Source organism: Ruditapes philippinarum, unplaced genomic scaffold (assembly GCF_026571515.1).
Source record: "Ruditapes philippinarum isolate M1 unplaced genomic scaffold, ASM2657151v2 ctg3843_1_1_1_1, whole genome shotgun sequence".
NCBI lineage: Eukaryota > Metazoa > Mollusca > Bivalvia > Venerida > Veneridae > Ruditapes > Ruditapes philippinarum.
Genome location: NW_026866699.1, coordinates 254,909 through 282,500, shown reverse-complemented (window position 1 = coordinate 282,500; position 27,592 = coordinate 254,909). Strand labels below are relative to the sequence as shown.

The 27,592-nt window shown below is 32.3% G+C and overlaps 2 protein-coding genes across 2 annotated transcripts in view; both read left to right on the top strand.

The window, feature by feature from the left end:
* LOC132733398 (uncharacterized) overlaps positions 1–22,745 on the top strand; it is a 42,824-nt gene extending 20,079 nt beyond the window's left edge. The window contains exons 19-26 of the mRNA XM_060720051.1: positions 13,925–14,130; positions 16,550–16,687; positions 17,885–18,001; positions 18,203–18,727; positions 19,091–20,138; positions 21,071–21,600; positions 22,301–22,428; positions 22,689–22,745. Coding sequence (XP_060576034.1) covers positions 13,925–14,130; positions 16,550–16,687; positions 17,885–18,001; positions 18,203–18,727; positions 19,091–20,138; positions 21,071–21,600; positions 22,301–22,428; positions 22,689–22,745 — 2,749 coding nt within the window. The remainder of the gene's footprint in view (positions 1–13,924; positions 14,131–16,549; positions 16,688–17,884; positions 18,002–18,202; positions 18,728–19,090; positions 20,139–21,070; positions 21,601–22,300; positions 22,429–22,688) is intronic.
* LOC132733391 (delta and Notch-like epidermal growth factor-related receptor) lies at positions 1,289–8,812 on the top strand. Its single transcript, XM_060720038.1, has 8 exons — positions 1,289–1,368; positions 3,733–3,801; positions 4,139–4,217; positions 4,752–4,880; positions 5,640–5,750; positions 6,079–6,195; positions 7,473–7,697; positions 8,279–8,812. Exons 1-8 carry the CDS (start codon positions 1,339–1,341, stop codon positions 8,467–8,469), a joined length of 951 nt encoding a protein of 316 aa, XP_060576021.1. The 5' UTR covers positions 1,289–1,338; the 3' UTR covers positions 8,470–8,812.
* Positions 22,746–27,592: the final 4,847 nt, after the last annotated feature.

Here is a 27,592-nt window from a genome sequence, read left to right as displayed (position 1 = left end):
CAGCATCTGTGTATTATTAATGATCATGTTTTATTTTGTAAAGCCTTTCAAAAACATACTTTTAAAGAACATATTAAGATAGAACATAACTCTTTAACTAAGCACAACTTCAAGTAAACATAAATATCAAAACGATACTAGTTATATTTTCTATCCCTCTTAAATGCATAAATATTATGGAAATACTGCAAAATTTTGAAGTCGTGTCTTGTGTTCAGTTGCCAATAAACACTGGTAAGGGACACAGGCGCGAGTATATTGGACCTGGAAAGAAAATATGACCACATTGATAAAAACCTCCGTATTCATCTTAAAAGTGTCAAAAACAAAAAGTGAAATATGAGCCTTTAAAAATATACTATAAGTTAAGAGAAGGCCGGAAACTTCAGTTTCGAGTCTACGAGCAAGGGGTTCATTTTCCGGGACGTTGTGAAAACATTTGTCCAGACAATTAAAAACTTTTATACTATTTCACGTTTGTATGAATCTTCCAAATGAGACCGGCCCCAAGCCCTTCCCGTTCATGAAATATCTATCAGGAAACGAGCGCATTCGTGGTAAAAATCTCTGGTATACAGCCTGGTAGTCCGGAACTTAACGACCTTAACCGGATTATTTAGACGTATAGATTATGATATTACCCAATCAGATGATTATATTTTATCATGTGATTTTTCTTAGCCAATAGATAAGCAGATAAGCCATATCTTTGTTCATTTTGGCGTACATTGTTTCGTTGCCAATTTTCCAAAGAAAAAATAAAACCACCTCCTCCAACTACACCACTTCTTTCAAATGATGCCAAGATCAGGGTCAATGAAAATTAGAATTATGATACATGCTTTCATTTATTTTTGTTTTAAAGTTGATGTAGTGTCTATTGTTTTCTTGTTATTACATAAGGTTTAATGTTTTTACATCTCGATACTTTGTATTGGTCCAGTTAGTTTCTTTCGGGAATCTTTTATTAAACTATGTTATTAAATCAATTTGTGTTTTAAGTATAAATAATGCTAGTTTATAACATTTTAAATACATGCACGATTTTCATTCAAATCATGTGTTGTTTTTCCCTTTTTTACCTAACGAGTTCTATCTATCTTGTGATTTTAACCCTGATCATGGACAAAACATAAAAATACTTATTATCATTCATGATACGATCTATAAGATAATTGGATGGGTTGATACTAAAGTAACATATGGATGATTTTTTAAACAAAGCAAAAAATGAGATACGTGGCTTAAAACGTGTATAACTAAACGCTTCAGAAACGAAATCTCTATCATTTTAGTTTTGATCGGAGTTTTGAATAGTCGACACTGGATAAGTTCAAAATGTTATTAACAATATATCTCTCTTCCATGGTAAGTCAATTAATTTTATGTTTATTGAGTCTAAGTTTAACTGTTTGTGTAACTATTAACTAACATAATATGCTGAAAAAATGTTATTCCTTGTACAGTGTTATATCATTTTGAAGTGATAGTGTATTTTTAAATTGATAATCTATCAAAGGCTAGTTTTAAAGCGAAATAAAACTTGTGACTTCTGCTAATTTACAGACCGAATCTAATATTTGATCATATATAGGGCAAATTAATTATTGTAGAAGTAATTAAAAAGCATAAATTTAGATTGAAAGGATATTAAATTTATAATTGTAAAAAGACCATGTACAGCCAAATACTCTGTGGTGATGTTAAGTGTTAAGCATGAGCATTATTTTCAATATATTCAAATCATAAATCAGACATTCTCAGATAAGTTTTAAATACATATTACACATATTGTTTAGTATAAAAATTTACCAACATAAAAATGGCCTTACAAACTCGAAGTCATGTTCCACAATTTACGTTTCAATGGATACAATTCGCAAAAAAATTGATCATTTTTTTTTCACTCTTGAGATAGACAATGTCCCTCTATTCTATACGTTTCTGATCAGGGCAATATTTTCTGGTCCATTTTTTAATTTGTTTGGCGGGTCAGAAATCATGAAAATAGTTCAGATGTTAATTTATGTCAATTCCAGATGAGGTATTTGAAATAATACTGTTTTTGATAGTCTGCTATTGTTATTACTTCTTAAAGAAGATGATCTTTGATAGAATAAATCTCAAACAGAGACATTCAATATGTTTTCAAACAGATTTACCACTCAAGCAAAATTTAGTGCATAACATAAATTTATAAAATCATAGAAATAAAAACCGAAAATGAGCACACACAAAAAATGACAAAATAATCAGAATAAAATATTGTCAAACTACAAGAAAACCTGGTGTAATAAATACTTTTGAGAAAATGAAAAAACTTAACATTAAACAAATTTCATTTAAATATTGAGTGTTAAACTCTTTAATTGCGAAAGTGTAACAGTCAAAATATGTCACTTTTGTATATACATTTTTTTCTTACTCAAAAGGCATTGTCTTTGACAACAGAAATATTTGTCATAAAAATAAATTTAATACGAGTACACATTATTTATAAAATATCTGCATATTAAAAAATACAGATGTCGATGCATCCTGTAAATAATAAATTATTGCAAAATTTTAATTTTTAAATAAATTGTGTGCCTCAGAGCTTTGATTATTGTATTTATATCGAACTTATCGTTCTTGACCAAAATTTGCAGAAATAATTTGAAGATTTTGCTTCACTGCCGAGATATGTACAAGTTTGTTTCTTGAAAAAAGAAGCATGCGAGAGGTCTTTTTGTAGCAGTAGAAGATTTGTTTAATTCGAAAATATGTGCAGATAGTTTGGCATTAAATGCACAATGAATATCTATAAATTACAATTATTTAACAAAATAGAATTTATTAAATATATTGAATATAGTATCATAATGACAGTTTGTTTTACACTTCATATATTTAATGTTTTAAAAGATAATATGCCGGAGAAATGGACATTTTCGTGGCGCATCAGGGATATTTTTCTACAAAGGGAACAATTTATGTTATCTTATCAAACTAAGTTCAAAACAAATGGTAATATTTTAAAATAGTATCAAAAAGGTTTCTTGTAAAATTCAATAAATTGTTTTTGTAACATTTCCTCTGCAATAGAGATTTTCCAAAACGGGCATAAAGTTTGTTAATCAAACAATTTTAAGACCCAGATTTACATAAAAATGTTTATATCATTTGTTTGGAATAAACAGTATAATAAAGCTGTATGCCTCTAACCGCAATATTTCTTGAGAAAATCGATTTACACAGTTTAAAGGATTAAAATGGAATGAACCATTGCTCGTAGTGTTAAGTAACGTAAATGATATTTTGCACCGATGTGTTTACTTCGATTTTAATTTTTCGTTTAAATCAAGTCGTATTGAGACTTGTTCTAATGATATAAGGCTTAAAATGCGATAGATTAACTTCGATTTGATACCCAAAATGGATGCCGCCAGCAAACCTTCTCGACAACTTTAATAATGCAAATTTAAGTTTTTGCTTTTTCTACTGGACAAGTCACTTCTAAATATCATATACGAGTGCTTGGGTGGATGTAGTGGGGGTGGGTGTCACCGTGCGAAATGAACCACGATTTTTTTCTATCCACGCATTGCCATTATCATTTACATTATCATTTATTATATGCTATTTTTATCATCACAAAAAACCGCGATAGTCTTTATATAAATCTTTAGATATATACTTTTTTCACACCGCAACATTTATAAAAAAATATATATTTCTTATTTTCGTGTTTAGATGGCTATATCCTACCTAGGGATACACATTGTGGATTGCTCAAGGATGGTGTGTAACGGCGATAATTATGTAATTATTTCAGATATTTTACTAATATGTAATTATAACAGAAAAAAAGTTCGTTTAAAGTAATATTTATCAAGATTTTGCCCTCCTTTTGTTAAGCAATGACGGAAACTGTTACAATGCTAAAAAAAAGTTGCGCATTTAATTAAAACTTCTCTTAAGTATTCTGTTAGGGAAAATATTTTTGGAAGATTTTATCATTTTGCAAATCCCTGATAGAAAGAAAAAATAGTTTTGCATGAATCAGGGCTGTTACAAGTCTTTGAATGTCCATGCGCATTTGTATGATGTTAATAAATTTAACACTTTGAATTATTGTTGTTTACTTTTTCTACCACAGAATTGTCGCTATGGGGAAATATGTGCAACGTCATTGAACTGTGTAAATGACGATAATTGTGTTGACCACTGCTTGCCTTGTACGGTCATATTATATTTTTCATTTATTTTGATTAATTTTTACCTTTTAAATGGAGGGAAATGGACAGTTCCCCGATAGGGACTTTGGATTCTTTCATTTGAGGAAGCTATACAGCTAGCTTACGGAACGTCGGTGGTTCTACTCAGGTGCCCGTTCTTGCTTGAAATAATGTACAGAAGGGCACCTGAGGTCTTCCTCCACCAGTAAAGCTGGAACGTCGCTAAATGACCTATACTGTATCGGTGTGACTTAAAACCAATCAAACAAACAAATGGATGAAATGGAGTTGCTCTAATTTGAATTTGAACAATCTTTTAAAAGCCACAAAGGATAATCACTTGCAGTTTCATATATTTAGGTGTGAAATCTAAAAACAGAAAAAGAAAGAAAAGAAACAAACTCTTTTTTAATATTCTCGTGTTATCATTCCTTCCATCCGAACTCATTGCATGTGTATATTAAAAATGTCAAGTCTATTCTATTCTTGCACAAACTAATGTTTGTTATCTAAGAAAGTTCATAATGATTTCAGGTACATGCGAAAATGGCGGCACATGCGTTTATAATATTACAAGTCCAAACAAAGCAAAAAATAAACAAGACGAAACTATACGTTCTTGCGTATGTCCAAGTGGTTTTAATGGAAACAACTGCGAAACAGGTATGTAATTTCTTTGTACATTCGATGTTGAATGTAAGTCTGGATTATCTGCCCCTAAGTTCTAACACGGATTTACGGTGGGAACCAGACTAGGTCGAATCGACGATTTGATGAAAAAATCAAACAGTCCTTATCATATCTTGTTATAATAAACAGTATAGTAATTGAGATATTAAAATCATATTTGCATAAAGCATGCACAGTGCCAAATATTTAACTATGAATATTTACTATGTTCAGTTCGATATAAGAGGTGGAACTGACATCGGTTACCCATCCACCAGGTGACAGCAGTTCAGTAATTAAACGATTTCCACGTTAAGTTTCTTTAAAATTGTACCACCAGCAGAATGAGGAAAATAAACAAGAAGTATTTCTGTTACATCTGATCCCCTTTCAAAATTCCATTTTATTTAGTTCCGCCCATTGTTTTCTCGTTTAGGGCACACGCTTTTTATTACTTGGGGACCATACGCCGCTTTTCATGGAATGGCACGGAAGTGTCACATTGAAGGTTCCATGATAACCGCCGTATGAACACATCTGCGGATGTTTCTAAATTCAAAATTTTACTATTTCATGTTTAAATGTTGAATTCTGCTTAAGCCGGTGCTAGGGGGCGTGGACGGTAACTTGCACTTTCCATTACCGTCCATGAACAGGCTCAATCAAACCGAGCCTGCAACATTTTCAATTTTGCCGTGTTGGGCTTTCTTTAGGGATTCTGTATTTTTCAATTATAGAGCATTTAAATTTCAGCAATAGACGAGTGTGCCTCGAACCCATGCCTTCACGGGACATGTGTAGATTTACATGACGCGTTCTTGTGTATTTGCAACCCTGGATGGGAGGGGGTGCAGTGTGACCAAGGTAAAACGTTACTAATTTAGTAAGCAAAAACATGTCAGTGTGTAACAAAGCATGTTTGAAGAAAAATTCTTGCTGTTGATACAGTATCACTGAAATAAGCCGAATTAAATTGAAAAACAACAACACAACAGCAATAAATTGGTGGTATATAAATGGCAATTTTCAAGCTATTCTAAGTTTATTTATATATGCGTTTTCGCAGCATTTGTTTCAGATAATGTTAGTTTTTACATTACGAAACGAACAAATTAGTACTCCGTTATCTGAGTCGCCAATTATTGTGTTACATGTATTTTTATGTTTTTTCTTTTTTGTTGACATTCACCAGACATTGATGAATGTTTATCTAACCCATGCGGAGAAAATGGTAACTGCACTGACCTGGAAAATGGGTATGATTGTGAATGCCCCTTTGCATATACCGGGAACTGCGACTGTATTGACCGTGAGTTGCTTCCCTTTTATAACATCACGTCTCAGTATATTGACTTTTTATATAACAAAGGTGTAAGTAAAAAGATGACATTCTATTTTTTCTGTTTCGATGTTACGTTCTGTAAGATTTCTGCACCGTTCATTTTATATTTATTAGGCGATGATTAGATTTGTTATTAGGAATTTAATGGTATATTATTTCAATGCATTTTGTATTCTGACAAAACACGACAGTTAATTTTTGCGAGCCACATTTTTTTAATTACTAGGATACTGTAAAGGTCATAAAATTATGTTGAGTTTGTACTTGCAATGGCTGAAAAATACCCTGAGTGGAATGAACGACCTTTCGTAGGCTAGCTAAGTAAAATGACCCGACCTTTTGTGCGCAAGCTGAGTAAAATGACATGACCTTTTGTGCGCTAGCTGAGTAAAATGACCGACCTTTCGTAGACTAGCTGAGTAAAATGACATAACCTTTCATATGCTAGCTGAGTAAAATGACCGACCTTTCATACGCAAGCTGAGTAAAATGACATGACCTTTCGTACGCAAGCTGAGTAAAATGACCGACAATTCGTATTCTAGGTCAGCAAAATGACCCGACCTTTCATTTGTTAGCTGAGTAAAACGACCCGACCGTTCGTGTACAAGCTGAATAAAATGACCTGACCTTTCGTACGCTAGCTGAGTAAAATTACCCATCCTTTCATACGCTAGCTGAGTAAAGTTACAGACCTTTGCACGCTAGCTGAATAAAATAATGACCTTACGTACGCTAACTGAGTAAAATGGCCCAACCTTTCATACACTTACTGAGTAAAATGACCTGACCTTTCGTACAAAAGTTGAGTAAAATAACCCGACCTTTTGTACGCTAGTTGAGAAAAATGGCTCGACCTTTCGTACCCTATCTGAGTAAAATGACCCGACCTTTCTTTAGCTGGCAGAGTTAAATGACCAGACAATTTTTGAACAAAAGCTGAGTAAAATGACTTATTTTTGTACACTTACTGAGAAAAAATGGCCCGACCTTTCTTAAGCTAGCTGAGTGAAATGAACGATCTTTCGCTGAGTAATTTGACCGACCTTTGGTCCGTCAGCTGAGTAAAATGATCCGACCTTTTGTAAGCTAGCTAATTAAAATGACCTGACTTTTCGTGCATTAGCTGAGGAAAATGTCCTTAGCGGGAATCGAACAAGCAGCAGTGTTTATGTTGAAAATGGCGTCGTAAGTGATTCAATTCTTTGTTATTTTGCTGTAATGAAGTTTAATCTGATTTATAGCCCTGATGGCAAACCTGGTTTACGGTTACAATGACGTATACGACTCGAGTGCAGGTTGGGGCGGACAAGCAGAGTTTGCTGTCAACCAGGATTTTAGACCAATTCACGCCAATCAATACTGTCAGCACAGTGCCACCTCGGACTTGACACCATCCTGGACCATTAAGTTGATCCAGTCATTCCCAATAAGGAGAATTGTTATAACGAACAGAATGGATTGTTGCTGTAAAGTCATTACTTTTCCTTTATAGTTTTATACTGTAAACAGATTTTTTCATTATTGATAAATCTTTCAGGACATACTTAAGATTTGGTCGGTGTAGAATTAGGTTATCAACGGAAGCAATGAGTAATGTCCCTTTCTTTGGTTTGAAAATAGCTGTGAAATTACTTGTTTTCAGTCCCGTGTCATCAGCTCTGAAATGTTGAATGTTGGAAATAATAGAAATTCGTCAAAAATAACCTCAAATAATTAAAAGAACACATTTTATCGGCACCATTTTTTAACAGAATGATGTCGCTTTATATGCAGAGAAGATAATTACAGCCTGTTCTACATGTATATTGAAATTATCGATATCCGTCTCATGTTTAAACAATTCGAGTAGGAAATAGTGATGGCCCGCGCTTGAATACTGAAATACACCGATGTAGTTTGAGTGATGGTCTTTAATTACTGATATACATCTATGTACATTAGAAAAATAGTCTTTGTTAAATGAAATAAATTCATATAAATTGAAATGATAATGAACAATAACCATTAAATTGTAATAGATTTTTAATGTCTGTGTATAATTTTTCAGCGGACAGGTTAAGAGATCTGAACATTACGGTAGGAACTGATATCTGCGCTACATATGTTGGTCCCGCCACTGGAATACAGACTCTCACAATCGAGTGTGATACAGATGATTTGGTTGGAGATGAAGTCACCATTACGAAGAATGGAAATGGACTAACTTTGTGCGAAGTCGAAATTTATTCATTTAGATAAACTGGTAGATGACTTCAAAGATGTTTCTAACAATTCTTAAGCAACAAGACTTTGACAACAACCAGCAAAACAAAACATTTGAATCTTTCACAATATTTATTTTCAGTCCATATTTTCTTCCTAACACTTAAGGTGTTTTCAAAATTGATCAGATATAAATAAAGAAATAAAGTAAACAAAGACTTATCAAATGTTCCTATTCATAGATGTAGAGGATTTGTTGAGATACAACAGACCCTTATTCGGAGTTTAATCATATATTGTGACGATGAATATAAAAACCTATAAAATGAATAATGCAATATGTAAAAACATGGAAATGAAAATAAAACATCATTCCAACATATTATATTTTAGATATTTCAAAAAATCAAAGTTAATAATATAGGTAAGATGATATAAAACCTCACCAGGTGCAACTGGCTGATCTTCTATTATACACTCAGAGGCTCTTATAACATGACACTTACATTTTTCGGTATAAATTGGTTATTTGTGAACGGAAGTTTTTCAACTTTTGAATATACAAAATTCATCATATCATACATATTTCTTAGAATTTTATATATAATTCATAGACAAGTAAATAAGGGAATGAAAATCATAAATGCTGCTACAAAATGAAAAATCACAGAATGCATGTAAAAATCGTAACAAAATGAACAGTATCGGAATCCCACTGAATCTGTATGTTAACCAGTTCTAATAATTTGTGTGTCCTCCAATGGCTGTAACAAAGTGTAAACACCTGTCTCATGGTTATGACGTAGTTTCTAATGAAGGCTTGGGAATATTATCACACTCCTAAATAAGAGCTTCCTCGAGTTCCAGCAACTCCTGCATCCCAAGTCACCAAATCTAAACATCACACTTGTCGGCTGAATTAAACAGGCGTGTGAGAAAGCGACCAGAAGCTCCTCGCAATTTGCTGGATATGGAGCAACCCCTTGTTTAGGAATGGAGAACTGTGGGGCACAGGTGTTTACTTTGTTAAAGCCAATTGGGATGACATACGAAGTATTACAAATGGTTAACATATTATTATACAGATTAAGTGAGATTCAGAGACTTTTCATTTTGTTACGATTTTAACAGTCATTCTTTTCTGTGATTTTTCATTTTACAGTTGTCTGTTTGTTATGTTATTTTTTCTTTTTCGTTATTTATGAATTTTAAATATAATTCTAAGTTGTTTGTGTCATATGTTGAATTTAGTAAGGACCAAATTTGAACAAATCCGATCACAAATAACTTATTGATACAGAAAAATGTGTCAGGTTATAAGAGCCTCTGAGTGTAAGGTTATTCTTTTACATGTTATATAGAAATTTTTACGACGCGGTCCGTTGCTGTGAAACATTGCCGGAATTTGTATTTTCACGCGCATGCGCAATCTGCGTAGGACAGAAAGAATAAATGAATAATGTTCTATAAAGAACAAAAATAAAACTTATCTTTACATAAATTCATTAAAGTTACATGAATGAAACAAAAACAAATATTAACAAAGAAATATAGTGCAAATGGGTCGGGAAACAAGTTTTAACAACATTAGCAACAGCCCTCCCCACAAAGTCAGTAAATAAGATATCATATTTATACCGGTACTTTTCATGCAATTATTTTAAAATGCCAGTGACGAGGAATACAAAATTATTATTATGTCGTTAATTGATAACTCAAACTAGTAAATAATTTGGATAGCATTCTGGTTGGAGACCTGTGGCATCGCAAATTTTTCATATTACAATATGTTTGACATGCTTTTCACGCGTGTTCAAATCACAATACAACACTTAAACAAACAACAACAACTACAAAAAGAAGCATGAGCAGGTATCATCCAATTGGAACACCTCGACAATAATTCATTATACAATAAATCCCACCCATAACGATATCACTTATAACGATATACCGCTATAACGATTTTGTTGCCGCGGTCCGAACTCTGTTTTTCACATTGATTGACGATCCGATATAACGATAACCGGATAAAACGATAAAAATCGACTGTGACCTCCATATCGTTATAAACGGAGTTTATTGTTTTGTTATGCGAAGTTTGATGGAAATGCCGAGAAGATCCGATCGGTGGGTAACATAATATAAGGGTACTATAAGCTCGCCTTTTGTGACTTAAAGGACGGATGAACCCTCTACATACATACTTACATACTTAGGATATCACTGTACATTTTATGTGCGATTTAGGCATTATTTGCCGATTATATTACCATATTTATATCTCGTTACAAAGGTTTAAGTTTTTATTTCTGAGACCAGATTATCAGTAACAAGCTAAAATTATGTGTTTACAACACTCACTTATTTTTCATATAATAAAGTCAACTGGCATATATCAGATGCAGCTAGCACGAGGTCATCGCGTGATCGCAGTGTGTTAAAACAAATGTTAAAATATGTCAGAAGGATATGACTTCATAATCTTGTCTTATAACGAAAACAATAAATTTTAATACGATCAAGGTTTTCATAGTGTCATGCTGACCTATGTCATTAAACGTGTCCCACTAGGACAGATACGAGACACTGAGATATTAATCGATAATTTAAGTGCGCGTGTATTCAGACAATAATTTTATAAACAAATCACATAAAGATAGCTTCAAGTATTTGATAGGCAACAGTAAATCGCCAATAAATTGTACATAAAGTGCCTTATTGTATGCATCAATTCTTTATAAATCCTATCTTATAACACACATACTTTTCTAATACCCCCACAATTTTATGTAACATAGATAGATAGATAGATGGATAGATGGATGGATGGATGGATGGATGGATGGATGGATGGATGGATAGATAGATAGATAGATAGATAGATAGATAGATAGATAGATAGATAGATAGATAGATAGATAGATAGATAGATAGATAGATAGATAGATAGATAGATAGATAATAGATAGATAGATAGATAGATAGATAGATAGATAGATAGATAGATAGATAGATGCCATATATTCAATACCAAGGATGACACAAAAAGAAGGCATAAGCCGACTTATTTCAATTGTGGCCCTTAGAATGATCATATGGCACCAGAAAGGCAAAATATTTACAAATTATGAAGTATTGCACATAAATTATTCAATCACAATTTCTTATATCAATTATTGCACATAAGTATTTCCATCACAAAATTTATCACACATGTATTATAATCATAATTATGACAGATATGTTTGACAATGGTACTACTAAAATATGCACTAAACATAAAAAATCTATGAATAAAAACTATGTAAAATGACTGGATTAAAATGACTACACGGATATTGATTGCTAGTTACACATATATCCCCATTGTTTTGTAGAAATCCTCGGACTAAATAAAGTACCCGAACTGCGAGGTCGGCTTTCAAATGCGTCCTCGTTCGTACGCAGATGTTAATCCACATATATAATATTATTCTTGTAGTACAGGGTGTGTCTTAATTTTGATCACTTCATAACGTAAGGCATTAACTCCATTCTTATAATCTTCTACCGATTTGCATTGTCCGGTCAATTTCAAATTCAAGCCTTTATGTTCATTATTATTATATTTACTTTTATTATTATTATTATTATTATTAATATTTTTATTATTATTATTATTATTATTATTATCATCATCATCATCATCATCATCAGGCCCAGGGGTCATTGATTTTCACTATGTACATATAGAAAAAACTTAAAATACCTTCTAGTAAAAACCCAAAAGGCCTAGAGCTAAAATATTTTGCATAAGGCATCATCTAGACCCTTACCAAGATTGTTCAAATTATAGCCCTGGGGTCAAAATTGGCACCGCCCCGGGGGTCATTGATTTTCACTATGTACATATAGTAAAAACTTAAAATACCTTATTGTAAAAACCTAAAAGGCCTGTGGCTTAGATATTTTCCATAAGGTATCATCTGGTAGACCCTTACCAAGATTTTCAAATTATAGCCCTTGGGTCAAAATCGGCCACGCCCCGGGGTCATTGATTTTCGCTATATGTACATATAGTAAAAACTTAAACACCTTCTTGTAAAGACCCAAAAGGCCTAGAGCTTAGATATTTTGCATAAGGCATTGTCTGGTAGACCTCTACCAAGATTGTTCAAATTATAGACCTGGGGTCAAAATCGGCCCCGCCCCAGGGGTCATTTGTTTACCTTATATGTATATAGTAAAAACTTAAAAAAAAGTTCTTCTAGCAATTGACAAATGCTAGAGGTTAGATATTTTGCATGAAACATTGTGTTGTAAACCTGTAGCAAGATTGTTCAAATTATAGCCCTGGAGTCAAAATTGCCCCCGCCCCGGGGGTCATTGATTTCTATATATACATATAGTAAAAAATAAAAAAAATCTTATTGTCTGAAGGTACAAGGCTTAGAGCTTTAATATTTGTTAAATAATATCATCTAAAGGTACTCTACCAAAGCCTCTTGTGCCAAAATTAGCCCCGCCCCTGGGAGCCATAGGTTTATCTTATATGTATAGAGTTAAAACTTAAAAAATCATCTTCTCTAAATTTACAAAGGATAGAGGTAAGATATTTTGCATGAAACAATGTGTACTGAATCTCTAGCAAGATTGTCCAAATTATAGCCCTGGGGTCAAAATTGGTTCCGCCCCGGAGGTCATTGATTTTCATTATGTACATATAGTGAAAAAAATTTTGTCTGAAGGTTCAAGGCATAGAGCTTTGATGTTTGATATATAATATCATCTATAGGTCCTCGACCAAAGTTGTTCAAATGTAAAAAATCTGCCCTGCCCGGGGGCAGTGATTCTCATTATGTACACGTGATAAAAACAGAAAATAAAACAAATGTTTTCTGAATAGGAGAAAGCTATAGCTTAGATATTTGACTTGAAATGTTGTTTGGTGGACCTGTATTAAGATTGTTATTAATCCCTTGGGTCAAAATTATGCCTTGCCCAAGGGGACAGTGACTTACTTTCTTGTCCTTTGATGTGCAGCAATGACATTTTGACCATGTGCATAGTTTTAGATGTAAAATTGAACTTTGACCTAGATTTTGATGATGTGACCTACTTTCTTGTCCTTTGATGTACAGCTGTGAAATTTGAACCATGCGGTGGCATAGCATTTTTCTCAAATGCAATCTTGTTTCTCTTGTACATACATTTGACATTAGAAATGTTTTAAACTTAACGAAAAAATGTGAAAAATGTTTGAGTGTATTCTTTACAAATAATATACCATTTTAAAAGAAATAATCTAAGAATTCTTTAAAAGTCCCTAATATTGGATTGAATAGTGACGTAATATTGGACGTAATGTCATCTTAAGTTTAGTAGATTTGTATTGAACTTCGTCAATCCTACAGGAACTGATGCCGGTTAACTACGTGCGCATGGGTTACCAAGTAAATCCGTTATGTTACCTTTAAATATACATGTGCATCATTACATTTTTAAACAGGAATTCAAGAAATGCACCATTGCTCAGTGCAGAAAAATGTTATACCGTTGCCAAAGAGAATTGGACAATATATCCGGAAAATCCAGTTTCAAATGGAACGAGTGTGAGTCTTACTCTAAGTGTAAAAATTAGTAATCGGGCAATATTGACAACATACAGGAAAACCTACTTACAGCTGATTGTTTCATCCTCAATATGTACACATGGTAAGTTTTGTTGATACGACACATACTTTACTTAAAGAAGTACATATTGTCAATGTTTGCTGATAAAAACCAAACCAAATGTCTTTCAATTGATAACTACTGTACAAACGAAAAGAAAAAAGTTAAGCTGGCACATATGTCGTAAATTAAATGTTGATTTCTGCTTATGCCGGTGCCATGTGGCGTAGACGGTAGTTTCTTTATACCGTATGAACAGGCTCACTAATACCGAGCCTGTAATATTAAAAATCAAGTCATTTTGGATGTTCTTTATTGATTATATTTTTCCTATTTTATTTCATACAAATTGATTTTTTATATCATTATTGATGATAAAATATATGAAAATAGAATCCCTTCAGAGAGTCCAAAACGGCAAATTTGAAAAAAGTTGCAGGCTCGGTTTGATTAAGCCTGTTTATGGACGGTACTGTCAAGTGCAAACTACCGTCCACGCCCCCTAGCACCGGCTTAACCAGTACTCAACATTTAGACATGTAATGGTAAAATTTGAATTTAGAAAATCCTCAAATGTGTTCATACGGCAGTGATCATGGACACGTAAGTGCCATTCTATGAAAAGCGGCGTATTGTCCCCATGTAGAAAATACTATGATCACATCCGTGTTATTTGTGCCGTGTGGCGGCTGTAAAAAGTCTCCCCGTACATTTAATCAATGATGTTATATTTTCGATCCTTGAAGATCGTTCAGCACGACATTGTTGTTGTGCTTGTGGTATTTTTAGTTTCAACTTTTCGGCATTTTCTAGTTAGGTGGTTCCAATATTCCTACTTGAATAATGTTGAATCACCCTTAGGATATGTTGCCTGCTTTTTAAATTTGTCTTTTGACGTCTTATCTGTGATACGCAGGCTTCAGAACCTCTGATCCCCTTTCAAAATTCCATTTTATTTAGTTCCGCCCATTGTTTTCTCGTTTAGGGCACACGCTTTTTATTACTTGGGGACCATACGCCGCTTTTCATGGAATGGCACGGAAGTGTCACATTGAAGGTTCCATGATAACCGCCGTATGAACACATTGCGGATGTTTCTAAATTCAAAATTTTACTATTTCACGTTTAAATGTTGAATTCTGCTTAAGCCGGTGCTAGGGGGCGTGGACGGTAACGTGCACTTTCCAGTACCGTCCATGAACAGGCTCAATCAAACCGAGCCTGCAACATTTTCAATTTTGCCGTGTTGGGCTTTCTTTAGGGATTCTGTATTTATCTGTTTTATTTATCTTGTTAGTATCTTTACAGATAACAAAAGAGATAATGGAGCAAAATACTTAATATATATCAATGTCTTGACTGTAAATAAGCCCAAGATTTAAAACAGCTTTTGCTTTGATTAATAATGTATATTTCACAAAACACATAGAAACATTTTCATAATACTTTTTGCTTACATTAAAATGCATACGCGAGTTATCGATTTTGCTTTTTTCATGATTGTTTACTGGCAAAAACAACTATAAATCCAAAAACGTATATTTGATTACAGTGTCTGTTGTGATAAATGAAATGACCATAATTTTGAAATAACCCATGAGTCAAAAGCTCTAGGTTAATAATATTTCATCGCTTATATATACATGTAAATATACACATTCGAAATTATAACAAATTGGTTGGGCGCAGTTCTAACACGATTAGCAATCGGCATCAGCAAAGCACATAGTACTTCTTATTTACTGCTCTAAAACGCACGCTTAATTCAGCTGATGGCTATGCATGTATTAGGTGGTGTTTAGGCCTGATCACAGGCAGCACTATAGTGGTTAATGTGGGCTAGTAACAGTATACTAAGAAGGAGAATATAAAATTTAGCATGTAGAAAAATAAAAAAAACATAACATACGTACGCCTTAGGTCTTTCAATCGATAAATGTCTTTTTGCTAAATGATAAAACAAACTCGTGAGGTCAAGATTATTCATACATTTTGTTCGTAGTAATTATGAATCAAAGACATATTTGTTTGTTTGTTTGTTTGTTTGTTTCATTTTACGCCTTTTCCCAACAGTATTTCAGTCATATAGGCAAAAATAGAAGCCCAAGTGTTGCAATACTGGCGAAGCTATAAAATGACAATGTCATTCTTATATTCATAGAAGGAGAATTATACTACTGTAAATCTTGCTCCTGGAAAAAAAACCCTCTTAATTAAACTGAAAAGTAGTGCTAATTGAATCATTTAATGAGCGTCATGTCAGTGTTTATATTGAACGAAAGTGAAAATAAAGAGACCCAAAACTAAAGATTTTACATTAGAATCAATTAATATCTATGCTCTAATTATACAAAATGTTTTATTTTTAATCATAATTTTCATTTTACTTACAGTAATCATTTTTAAGATTATAATTTTGTTGCGTGTAGCAATTTTGTTACAAGTTAGTTTACTCTTATAGATTACCAGGCGAAGGACGATGATTTCGTTTGTGATATAAATGGGAAACGTATTCCAAATATAATGAGATGTATATATGACATGGACGTAAACGGTTTTACTCTCGGTTGCAGAGATGGAAGTCATCTGAAAGATTGTGGTTTGTACACTAAAAAGCTTTCAAACTTAAACCAGCTGAAACCGAAAGTGATTAAAGTGTAAAAAAGAACCAGTAAATCATGCTTACCTTTTAGGTCTACATCTAAAGCAGTAACTTTTATATACCAAAATGCCGTTATTAGTCATTATTATGTAGCATTATATAGCAAAGACGGCCTGCTCATTTGTTCAGTTTGACCGAGCTTTAGACTAAATCTCGTTTCCTTTGGACGGTCTGATTAAATTTTCAAAAGAATCCAGTGCAGTCGCAAACCAGCAAAGCACCGGCAAAAAGCAGAAAAGGGCACAAATGGTGGAACAAGGAGGGGCGCTCCATTTTATAATAGCGATTTCCAAATTATAAAAGAAACCCTTAGAAAAATCAAGGATGTTTTAAAAGAGAACTGATGAAAAAATCATAAATTAAGTAGTGTTTTCCTTTATTTGTAAAGTTTCTTCTTTTTCTCTTTAAAGAAATTTCTATTAATGTTGTTAACTGCTATCATTTGTACAAGACCCCATCATGTCCATCATTTTTTGCATTCTGCTGCTGGTCGATAGTTAGTGTTTTCAATCAGTCATGATTGACTAGCTCATTTTTGTCAGGGTTTGCGTTCATATATAACTTTCTGTGGACGACGCTTTGCATCATCGTCGGATACCCACGATTGATAAGCATGTCACATAACACGCAATCATTGTTAATGGTTTTGCCGTGGGTATCCGACGATGCTTTGCCATAATTCGATTAAAGTATATTAATTAAAGTACATTCTGTGCTGGTTTCTGACCATTTTGATATCTGAGATCTGAGTTTTAGTTCGGAAAAATGTTTATAATATTGGACCATTGGTCTTATTATTTTCGTACTTTGATATATACATTGTATTGACTTTTTTAGAATAACAAGCATACACTAATTTGTTTATATATGAATGTTATCATTAATGACCAAAAAGAGTGTTTCTAAAATACTGATAGCTTTGAACTTGAAATAGAGAAAACATGAATTCCTAAAGAAAGTCCAAAACTGTCAAATTGAAAATGCTGCAGGATCGGTTTGATTCAGACTGTTCATGGACGCTACTGTAAAGTACGAAGTACCATCCACGCCCCTGTTTATACAGTAGTTATGAAATATAAACATATACAAAATTAATGTTTGATATTTCTGTTATATCTTTCCATGATTTTATAGAGAAATATGAATGTCCACACGATATGGTCAAATGTCCGAAGAGCTACTGTATTCCACAGCGGTTTATATGTGACGGGATCTTGCAGTGTCCTGGAGGTGAAGATGAAGATTCATGTGGTAAGAATATTTTAATAACAGTAATCAAAACAAAGGTATGTTCAAAACGTTTAATGTGCTGATCCAGTCACGTTAGTGTCATGATGTATTAGTTATTGTCTCCCATAAACATTGGAAAATTATTGATGCATAAAACAGTCACTAATTCATTTACTTCCGTTCATTGTCTTTAATCTTCATGAAATAGATCTAATATTTCAGGTTGTAATCCGTCAAGAAATGAAATACTTATAATTTATGATGAGGAAACTTCTGAAGGACCAGATATTATACAGTTTGCTTACCAATTTTCTACGCCAACTAATATTGTTCGAGTTTTGAGTTATAAAGCCTCTACACCTCTTCAAGGTTACGGAATCAATAACATTCTGATTGACGTTCAAGATAAAGAAATACACAGAGTTCAAAATATTGAAAATGAGTTTCAGTGCCGTTACAAAATAATGGCAAATCGTCTTCTTGATTCAATTCGATATACAAATGATGGTCCGAAAGGTGTTATTCTAATTGAAACTAATGGTGCGGCAGAAAGTGTTTTTAACGACATCATAAAAAGCAAGGCTGCATTAGAAACACACATAAATATATATAGGGTGAAAGAGAGGTTCAATGTTTCCACTTCTGCAGAAGTTTTAAGCCAAGGTGCAAAGGTTACGGACATAAATGTAAGAAGATGGAAACATCTAAACGGAATTGGTGCCGACCGTTTCAGTGAGCTATGTAAAGGTAAAATTTACAATGTATAACTTCATCAAGTACAAATTAAAAGGCAAAAGGAAAAGAGATAATTATGGCTTAAGATAGTCAACATATACATCGAATAAAACGAACATTGAATGTGTGGATGTAAATAATTAAATTTCGATATATTGTGAAATCCTCTTATTTAAAGTAATTATAATGTGATATACAAAGGAATAACTTAAATCATTGCTAGGGATCTAATAATCTCCGCATATTTAAACTTTTATAAATATGAAGCCAATGAATAACATTTTTTTTATATTCTATAAAGAAACAAATCGACAATTTAAATTGTTATTAAATTTTATCTTTCTTCACTAAAAGTATACTTGACATTTCTTCCAGTGACAACAAAAGTTTATTGTCCAAATGGTTACAAATGTGCATCGAGTCGATCATGCATAACTTTGGATCAAGTATGTGATGGTTTTGCACATTGTTTGCATGGTGAAGACGAAGATCTCTGCAATTTTCAATGCCCATTTAACTGTTCATGTACTGGATATGTTGCCAATTGTAGAAATTCTTACTTTAATTTGTCTATGTTGTCATCAGTATCAACAAATACGCGCTTACTTGATTTAAGTTTTAATGATGGACTCAATACCATTTTAGAGGATTCTAATCTAAATATCATGAGATTGTCTGTCTTGAATATTTCATATTGTAGCATTAAGCGTGTAAATATTTTTGCCTTTGGACAAATCAGGAACCTTCGTTCGTTGGACATAAGTTTTAACCTACTTACTGTGCTGTCCAACTATGTCTTTTATAATCTTAAACAACTAAAAGTTCTAAACATTCGAGGTAATTCTTATCTATCAGTGATTGAGATGCATGCCTTTGCTGGGTTGGGAAATGTACAGGAATTAAATTTAGCCAATGCAAAACTGGAAAAGATTTCTGCGGACACGTTTTCTAGGATGACTCTCAAAAGCGTGGATTTGTCAAACAACAAGCTCAGTGAATTAGGAAGCTTTGCATTTCGGGACTCGTCTATAAAATACATTAATTTCAAAGATAATGATGTCAAAACATTCCACAAGGATATATTCACTGGACTTATTGGTTTAGAAAAACTCGATACACCGGAGTTCAAATTTTGTTGCATAAGACCGAACTATGTTAAAGAAGAAAACTGCTATCCCCAGAAAGACGAGTTTTCATCCTGCGATGACCTCATGAGACATTCTGTGCTCCAGTTTTTGATATGGTTAATTGGAATAACAGCGTTTCTTGGGAATATTCTGACCATTTTATATAGGCTAAAATATGATAGAAAGAGGTTGAAATTGGGTTTTGGCATATTTGTTACAAACCTGGCGGTTGCTGATTTCTTAATGGCTGTCTACTTGATTATTATAGCCGTTGCTGATTCTGCTTTTCGAAAAAGGTCAGCTGTTTTTTTTGGTTTTATCATTATTATTATTTCGTTTACTTTTCATGTAATGGGCTAAGAGTTAATCGCTCACCATATACCCGAAAGGATGGCCCTGAAGATGGTTTCTAGGACCAATTGATTGAAAAAAATCAAAATTATACCTTTATTAAATATTACAAAAAGTACCAAGATTGAAAGTTGTTTTACCAACTTCTTTTTTATATATGCATTGCATCAAAATATATCACTCGCACTGATATTGTTGTATTGCTTATTGTGTCAGTATCTAAGCTATATAAAGCCGAAACCTGTGCTAGCATCGCCTATCAATAATCACATGTTAAACCTTTGGTTTGATATTAATGGATTTTGTGAAAGTCTAATATCTTATTGTCCTTGTCAATTTTTGTTGTAATGTCGAGGGCATCCACATCAGCACCTAACCGTTTTAAATTATTTATTATGATAACAAAAAAAGACAACAACAACAACATAACGATACGTTGTTGATAGTTCGTAATAAAACAAGATTGACAAAAAATTGAATTGCTTACCGAAATAGTTTTTTATTTTCATAAAATCTCTGAGGCATATTTAATGTTCTTGACAAGTTTCCATCCTTTCGCTAAATCTGGTTATGTGTTTCTTTTGAAAGCTATTAATTTGTTAAGATTGTAATTAGATTGAAGAAGATGCAAGTGTATCGAATATCTTGCTCCTTTAAACAATATTCTTTGAGAAAATACACTTATTATTAATAAAAGTACATTTATTATATTGGACCTAAAATGTTTTTATTTATTTGAAATTGTACCATTTTGACTCCATTAACCATTTTGACTTCATTAATCCCAAACAAAATAGTATTTCTTTAAGAAAAATATGAAAGTAAAGTAGAAGTGATTTAAAACTTTTAAAATCAAATATTACATTTTATTCTAAAGATACATATTTATGGACGACTACTGGAGACACAGTTTTTGGTGCAACCTTGCAGGGATACTATCTACCGTTTCCTCAGAAGCAAGTGTGTTATTTCTTTGTCTCATTACATTGGATAGACTATTGGTCATCAAATTCCCCTTTGGACGAGCCAAATTGTCAAAGGACAGAGCTGTTGCATGTGCGATCTTTACGTGGTTGTTTTCTGTTATTGCCGCCATATTTCCAGTTGCGTATGAAGGTTACTTCAAAAACGAATTTTACTCGAAGTCAGGCGTTTGTATCGCCCTACCTTTAACAAGGGATCGTCCACCAGGATGGGTTTACTCATTGTCGGTCTTTGTTTGCCTGAATTTCTTCACATTTGTTTTAGTTGCGGTTGGACAACTATCGATTTTTATTGAAATTCGCAAATCTTCTGGCATTGCAACAACTGTTCAGACTGCAAGGAAGCGTGATCTAAAAGTTGCAAGGAATCTTCTCTTGGTTGTAGCAACCGATTTTATGTGCTGGTTTCCAATTGGAGTTATGGGTAACATATTTTATATATGTCAATTTTATCTATAAAGTGATTCTGCATATTCAAATCTTAAAGCAACATGCCTCTAGATTCATGCTAATTTTCGTGAAAATATGTAAAATGTTTTTTAATTTAAAGTGAAACCTTGTAAATTCAACGCATTAGAAATATGGTGATAAATGCAGCAACAACACATGTTAATGTTTACTTGAATTTTGATTTTTTTACTTTTCTTGACATCTAAGTACATATATTCAAAGTTTGATTTTCTTGAAATATTTTTGCTCATCTTGAGGTTTGCTTCTTTAACCATATTACTAAACTTATCTTTAACAATTCACCACATAGATTAAACTGCTCAATGCGGCGTTTAATCTTATATTACAGCGTTAATACTCTTGCTATAATTAATGAAAGAAAGCGTAAAACAATGTTCGAACAATAACGCAAGTCACTTATATCTTTCAAGAGTTTGGCTAATTTTCTATTTTTGTATTGTATTAAATGGCTTGATGATCAACACTGAACATTAACTAAAATTGCTTCAAGTATTGTTTTGAATTATATCAATACGTTCTCTGAAATTGGACATGGAATATTAAGAATTGTGTAAATCATAATCTTAGGCAAAGATAATGCTTTTCAGTTTTTTTTTTCTGTAATTTCTTTTGCTACATAAGATACTCAGTTTTCATATAAAACGCCATTTCAGCTATGTTTGCACTGTCGGGTCACGTAATTTCCGGGGAGGTGTACGCATGGGCAGCCGTATTTATACTTCCTGTCAATTCAGCTCTTAATCCCATTTTGTACACTTTGAGTGCAATTATTGGCGGACAAGTAAGTAGACAATTCCCTTTTATTTTTGTTGTTTTTCTTTCACGAAAAAAGATTGAAAAAAAAGCAGAGAAGAGTTGTTAATAAACATAAAAACATTCACAAATATATCGATTTGAAATATATATAGATATGATTCTGATGTTTAATGAAATTACCTACCTTCGAATTTTAATCTTGTATTACGGAAAACAAAACAAATGTAAAGAATAAAGAGCAGAGCATGTAGTTAATATGTTTATTACAATTGTTTATTTTTCTAGAGATTTAATCCAAGTACAGAAGAACAATCATTTAAACAGATGACTGAAGGTTTGTAATTATTTTTCTTTTTGTATTACTTGTTTCACCATTGTTTTTCTCTGTTTTCAACCAAAAGTGTTCATGGTATTATAAAACGTGAATGTAACTAGTGTTGTAATTGAAGCGGTTCCAACTTAAGACATTTATTTTGTTTAGGTTTCATTTCATAAAAATTAGCTGGTACAAACCTAAATACAAAGGATGAAAAGAAAAGATAGGTTTACGCTTTCAATATGTTGCAATGCTTATATTCGGAAAAGACAAAAAAAATTGTTACATCTAAATTGTCTAATTGCTACATTGCACTTAAGAGATATGGACTTGGCAAGAAACATACCTTTTTTAAATAACTAATGTATTTTTGTAAAACGACTTATATGTTCAAAATGTTTAATTTGTAAATGTCAATAAATTACAGCACTATTGTTTCTCTATTGACACAAAAGTTAAGTACGCACGTTCATTAGAATCCATTTAAGAATTCAATTTTAGATTCTTTTTTTGTTTGTTTGTTCAAAGCGTGTTTAGACAAAATGCAAATGAAACTATTATGATTTTTACTTAAACTTTACTTAAACATGATCCTAGAATCTGAAAACAAAGAATTCAAAATATGGGGTTCACTGACCTTTCGACTTGTCTGCTCCTGCAGAAACAACATGTCCCGTTGCGACATCAAGAAAGTATATAATCATTTCTGGTATAGCAATTGATGAATTTCTTAAACAAATAGCTCAATTTATTTTACATTTATTTTCCGTTTATCACAATACATTTTGCACTTTATAACCGTTACAGAAATTGGAGAAAATTCGATGAGAAGTTTTACTAGCAGCCGTTATTTTTGTACAAGGATAAATAAAAAGAAATATCTGGGCGTATCTCAGATATCTGGCAAGATTCAAGTTCCACCAGTTTCTCTTCTGTCTATAGCCATGAAACTAGCGCGTACGTTAGAGATCTTACATTCTTGTACGCTTGGCATCAAGTTGCTTGAAAAAACATCTATTTTTGTAGGTGTCCGTAGTAACCAGGTAAGTTAAGATTGTTATATGATTGAATGTCTAACCCTTTATTTGTCGGAAATTTTATTATTATGATATCAAGCGATGTTTTAAAGTTGCATTTTTTAATGTGAAATATATTTGCATATGTATATTTTATGTATACTCATGTATATGCCTGTCTGCAATATAACAGATGGCTATGTACCATGTATTGTTAACTTTTATAATAAATGTATGCCATTGTGCACAAATAAGACTATAAATAATAAATAATATATAAAATGTAACAATGCGACCTGTGTAAGATCATAGCCTTCACTGTGTAAATACTTGTTTTGAAATGAAATTACCCCTTAAGAATAATGGTTAGTTTAGATTAAAAGATGGACAAGTCCAGGTAAGTTGGTCAAGGTTAATTCTGTTTTCTTATTTATTTTTTGTGTGTTTTTACAATTAATTAAATGTTGAATAGAATTAAGAAACCTTTTTATTGATAAAAATAAATTATTATTTCTGTTTTGCTTGAAAGACTGAGATTAAGAGTTACCTTCACTTGGACATTAATTTTATGTAAGAATATTAATAATTAATTCTGTGATATATTATTCAATAGCCAATAAAAATTATTATTCATTTTCTGAATTATGTTATGAATTGTCAAAACAAATTAAACAAGACATTAATCCCAAAAATAAATAAGAATATGACTTAGACAAAATGGTAACAAATTAAAAGGATTAAGTAAAGTCAATGTACAGACAAATAATTATGATCACCAATTTAAAAAAAACTGAATACCAGAATCCTTTGAAAATTGAACTTTCTATCAAGTCCGAGAAGGTCCGGTTTCCTTCAAAAACTACTGAAGGGAAAGTTTAAACTTCACATACTTAGGGAGCATTATAGGAGGACCCTTTTCAAGACGCATAACACTTGTTTTGATTATTTGATTAATGCCTTTTTCTTCTTTCTAAATTCCGTCTGACTAAAGATTCAGATCAACTTGGTTAGTTTTCCTTGTAGCTTTGATATCCACCGTATCTGTTTTGCAATGTTACCAAACCAACCTTTTCAGATAGGAATTTTAAGAAGTATCTAAATATCGTTGTCATTGGAAGAAAATCAAATTGTTGGTTTTTGTACGAAACTTTCTTTTGAAGTAATTTGAAACAAATAAACTGGAATAAAAGGCCTAGTTTTTAGTTGGCGAGATTGTTCTGTCTGTTTACCTGCCGTCTATATGGACAACACCATGCTTGTTCTCGCAACCGTGATCATGATGCGTAGCGTTAAGAGCTGATTTTAATCAGGCTATACTAAATTCTATATTATCCAGGCTTTTCTTTTAATATCAGGCACTGAGAAACTACTTACTTTATCTAACCTTAAAAGATACGGCCCATGTAGCAATGTATAATGTCACAAAATAAATGTTTTGTAATGGAAACAAGGTTCAATTGGATTTTTTCGTTTCATTTGACTCATAAAAATCCTGTTTTATTGATGCTTGATATTATAAAAATAATTTAAAATCTTGTTTTCTTTTGTTTCTTTCTTCTTTTAGCTTACAGGATCTGTGAAAATAAAAGGAGAACCGTTTATATCCTATAAACAGGAGGAAAAGATGGAGAGCATCAATGATCTAGGAGTGATTATAAGAAATATAATTTCAGCAAGAGAAAGAAACAAAAACAATAACCCTTAACATTCATGAATTCATTACATAATGTTTAACCCTGCTTTGAAGCTTCAACTGTCCATTCAAATTGATGGGATTTCAGTGTCAAATGGAACTATCATTAGTTAATGGGCCTTGTAAGTCTGCTCACCTTTCTTTCTGGACTTGCTACTTTCGGCTCGGGCAGTTCGAGGGTTGAAATGAATATTATAAATATTTAAACTACTTTTCTTAAATAATTCTGTTTATTCTGAAATTTTTAACATAAAACACACAGACTCCATGAGCATCTTTTGGAACAAGCAAATCAGACACGCTATGAATTGAACAAAATGTAAATTAATGTAAAATGACATTTCATTGAGTGTCCATATATTGCAATGCAGAGAGATATGTTTTTTTTTCTATTTTTTCATCTTTTTTTTAGATGTTTTATCAATGTTGTGATAATATTTGATTATTTTTCTTTAATTCACTTGTCCAAAAGTTATTACTTGTTTTAAAAGTCCAAAGTAAATAGCTTCGATAACGAACATGTTTTATTCATCAACTTAAAACAGTTAACAATAAGTGGAATTATAAATGAATGCTTTATGTTGCGAAAATTAACGTGTGAATTGTCAAAATTATTATACGTCTTCGAATCAGGCTTAATGATTTTAACACTGAATCGTGTTTATTTATCAGTATCAAATCAATTGAAATGAAGTGAATTTGTTTTTTTATCTAAATGTTTCATTTTTTTTTTTTTTTTTTGGACAATTGTACAGTACTTGTTTAGGTGTTTTCTTTATATTTCACTTATTTTAGAATGGAATTCAATAGAAATATTTCTTAAAGTTTAAAGTTTCGCTATTTTCCATTTAACATTATCTAGTTGACCAAATTTGTACTAGTTCTGGCCCCTCGGTTTAAATTTCCTTCGAGTTAGACGGACGCCTTTTTATACAGCTATAATAGCAAAAACAAATATTTTTTTCTCTAGAACATAATCTTTAGCTCTAGTACCACATGACCTAGAACTTCGATATTTTTTCATATTGACTTCTACCGTGTTAAAAGCATGACAACAGTGGTCCCAAACTGGTGCTGAATGGTCAAATTTTTAAACTTATAAATGTCCTTCATTATATTCGGATGTATGTTACAACTGAACATTGTTTATCATTTAACATGTTGATATTTGACCTTGGACCTTATTTGTCCCTTAAATTAGGTCAAAGGTCAAATATAACCTCCATAACTTTATGATTGATTCATATAGACTATGGCCTTTTTATGCGCAGATTATAACATGATTGTCATTTGACATGCTTCATAATTATTACCCTGACCCATAGTATTTATTTCGGTGAAAGGTCAAAAGTCATTATATTTTACATTTGTGTATGTTATTTCCTATATATGTAAACATAAGATACATATGATAATGTATACAACGTGTGTCATTGCATTTCACAAATATTTAATAGCAGTATGTTAAATGTAGCCTGGCTAGGTTTTATTCAATTATTTATTTTTTGTCCCCCGCCTTTTCGAAGAAAAAAGAATAATTTTAGTTAAAAAAGGAAGATATCCCATAAACCTACTGTTTTATGTGGTAAATTTTACTGGTTTTTGAGGAAAGGAAAAATACCACAGAAAGATCAAAGAAAAGGCACATTAACCCCAAATGTTGGCACGTCCGTCCGTCACACTTTTGTGTCCGGTCCAAAACTTTGTCATTTATCAAATGATTTGAAATAACTTGGCACAAATGTTTATTATAATAAGACGATGTGTCATGCGCAACAACCAGATCCCTACTTCCTAAAACAGTATTCAGTCTCCAATTACAACTTAGATCTGAGACATAACCGTTCTACTTCAAGTAACTTGGCCAGGAATTTTTTTAATAATGTCATTGATGCCTGGCTCTTCTATGACATCAGTCTTATCATCTAAACTCTTAATTGTTTATAAGATTATCTTCTATTGATTTAGTTTTACGGCCGATTATATTAGTTGATGTCATTACGACCCTTGTTTAATTCAAAAAATAACCTTTAACAACGACAAACCTGACCAAGTGGTAGCGTATGTACATGATATAGCGGCACATATCTCCACTTACACTTGCTCATTCAAGGTCAACATTGTCTTTTTGAGAGTATTTGTCGTGTCCGGTCCATAACTTTCT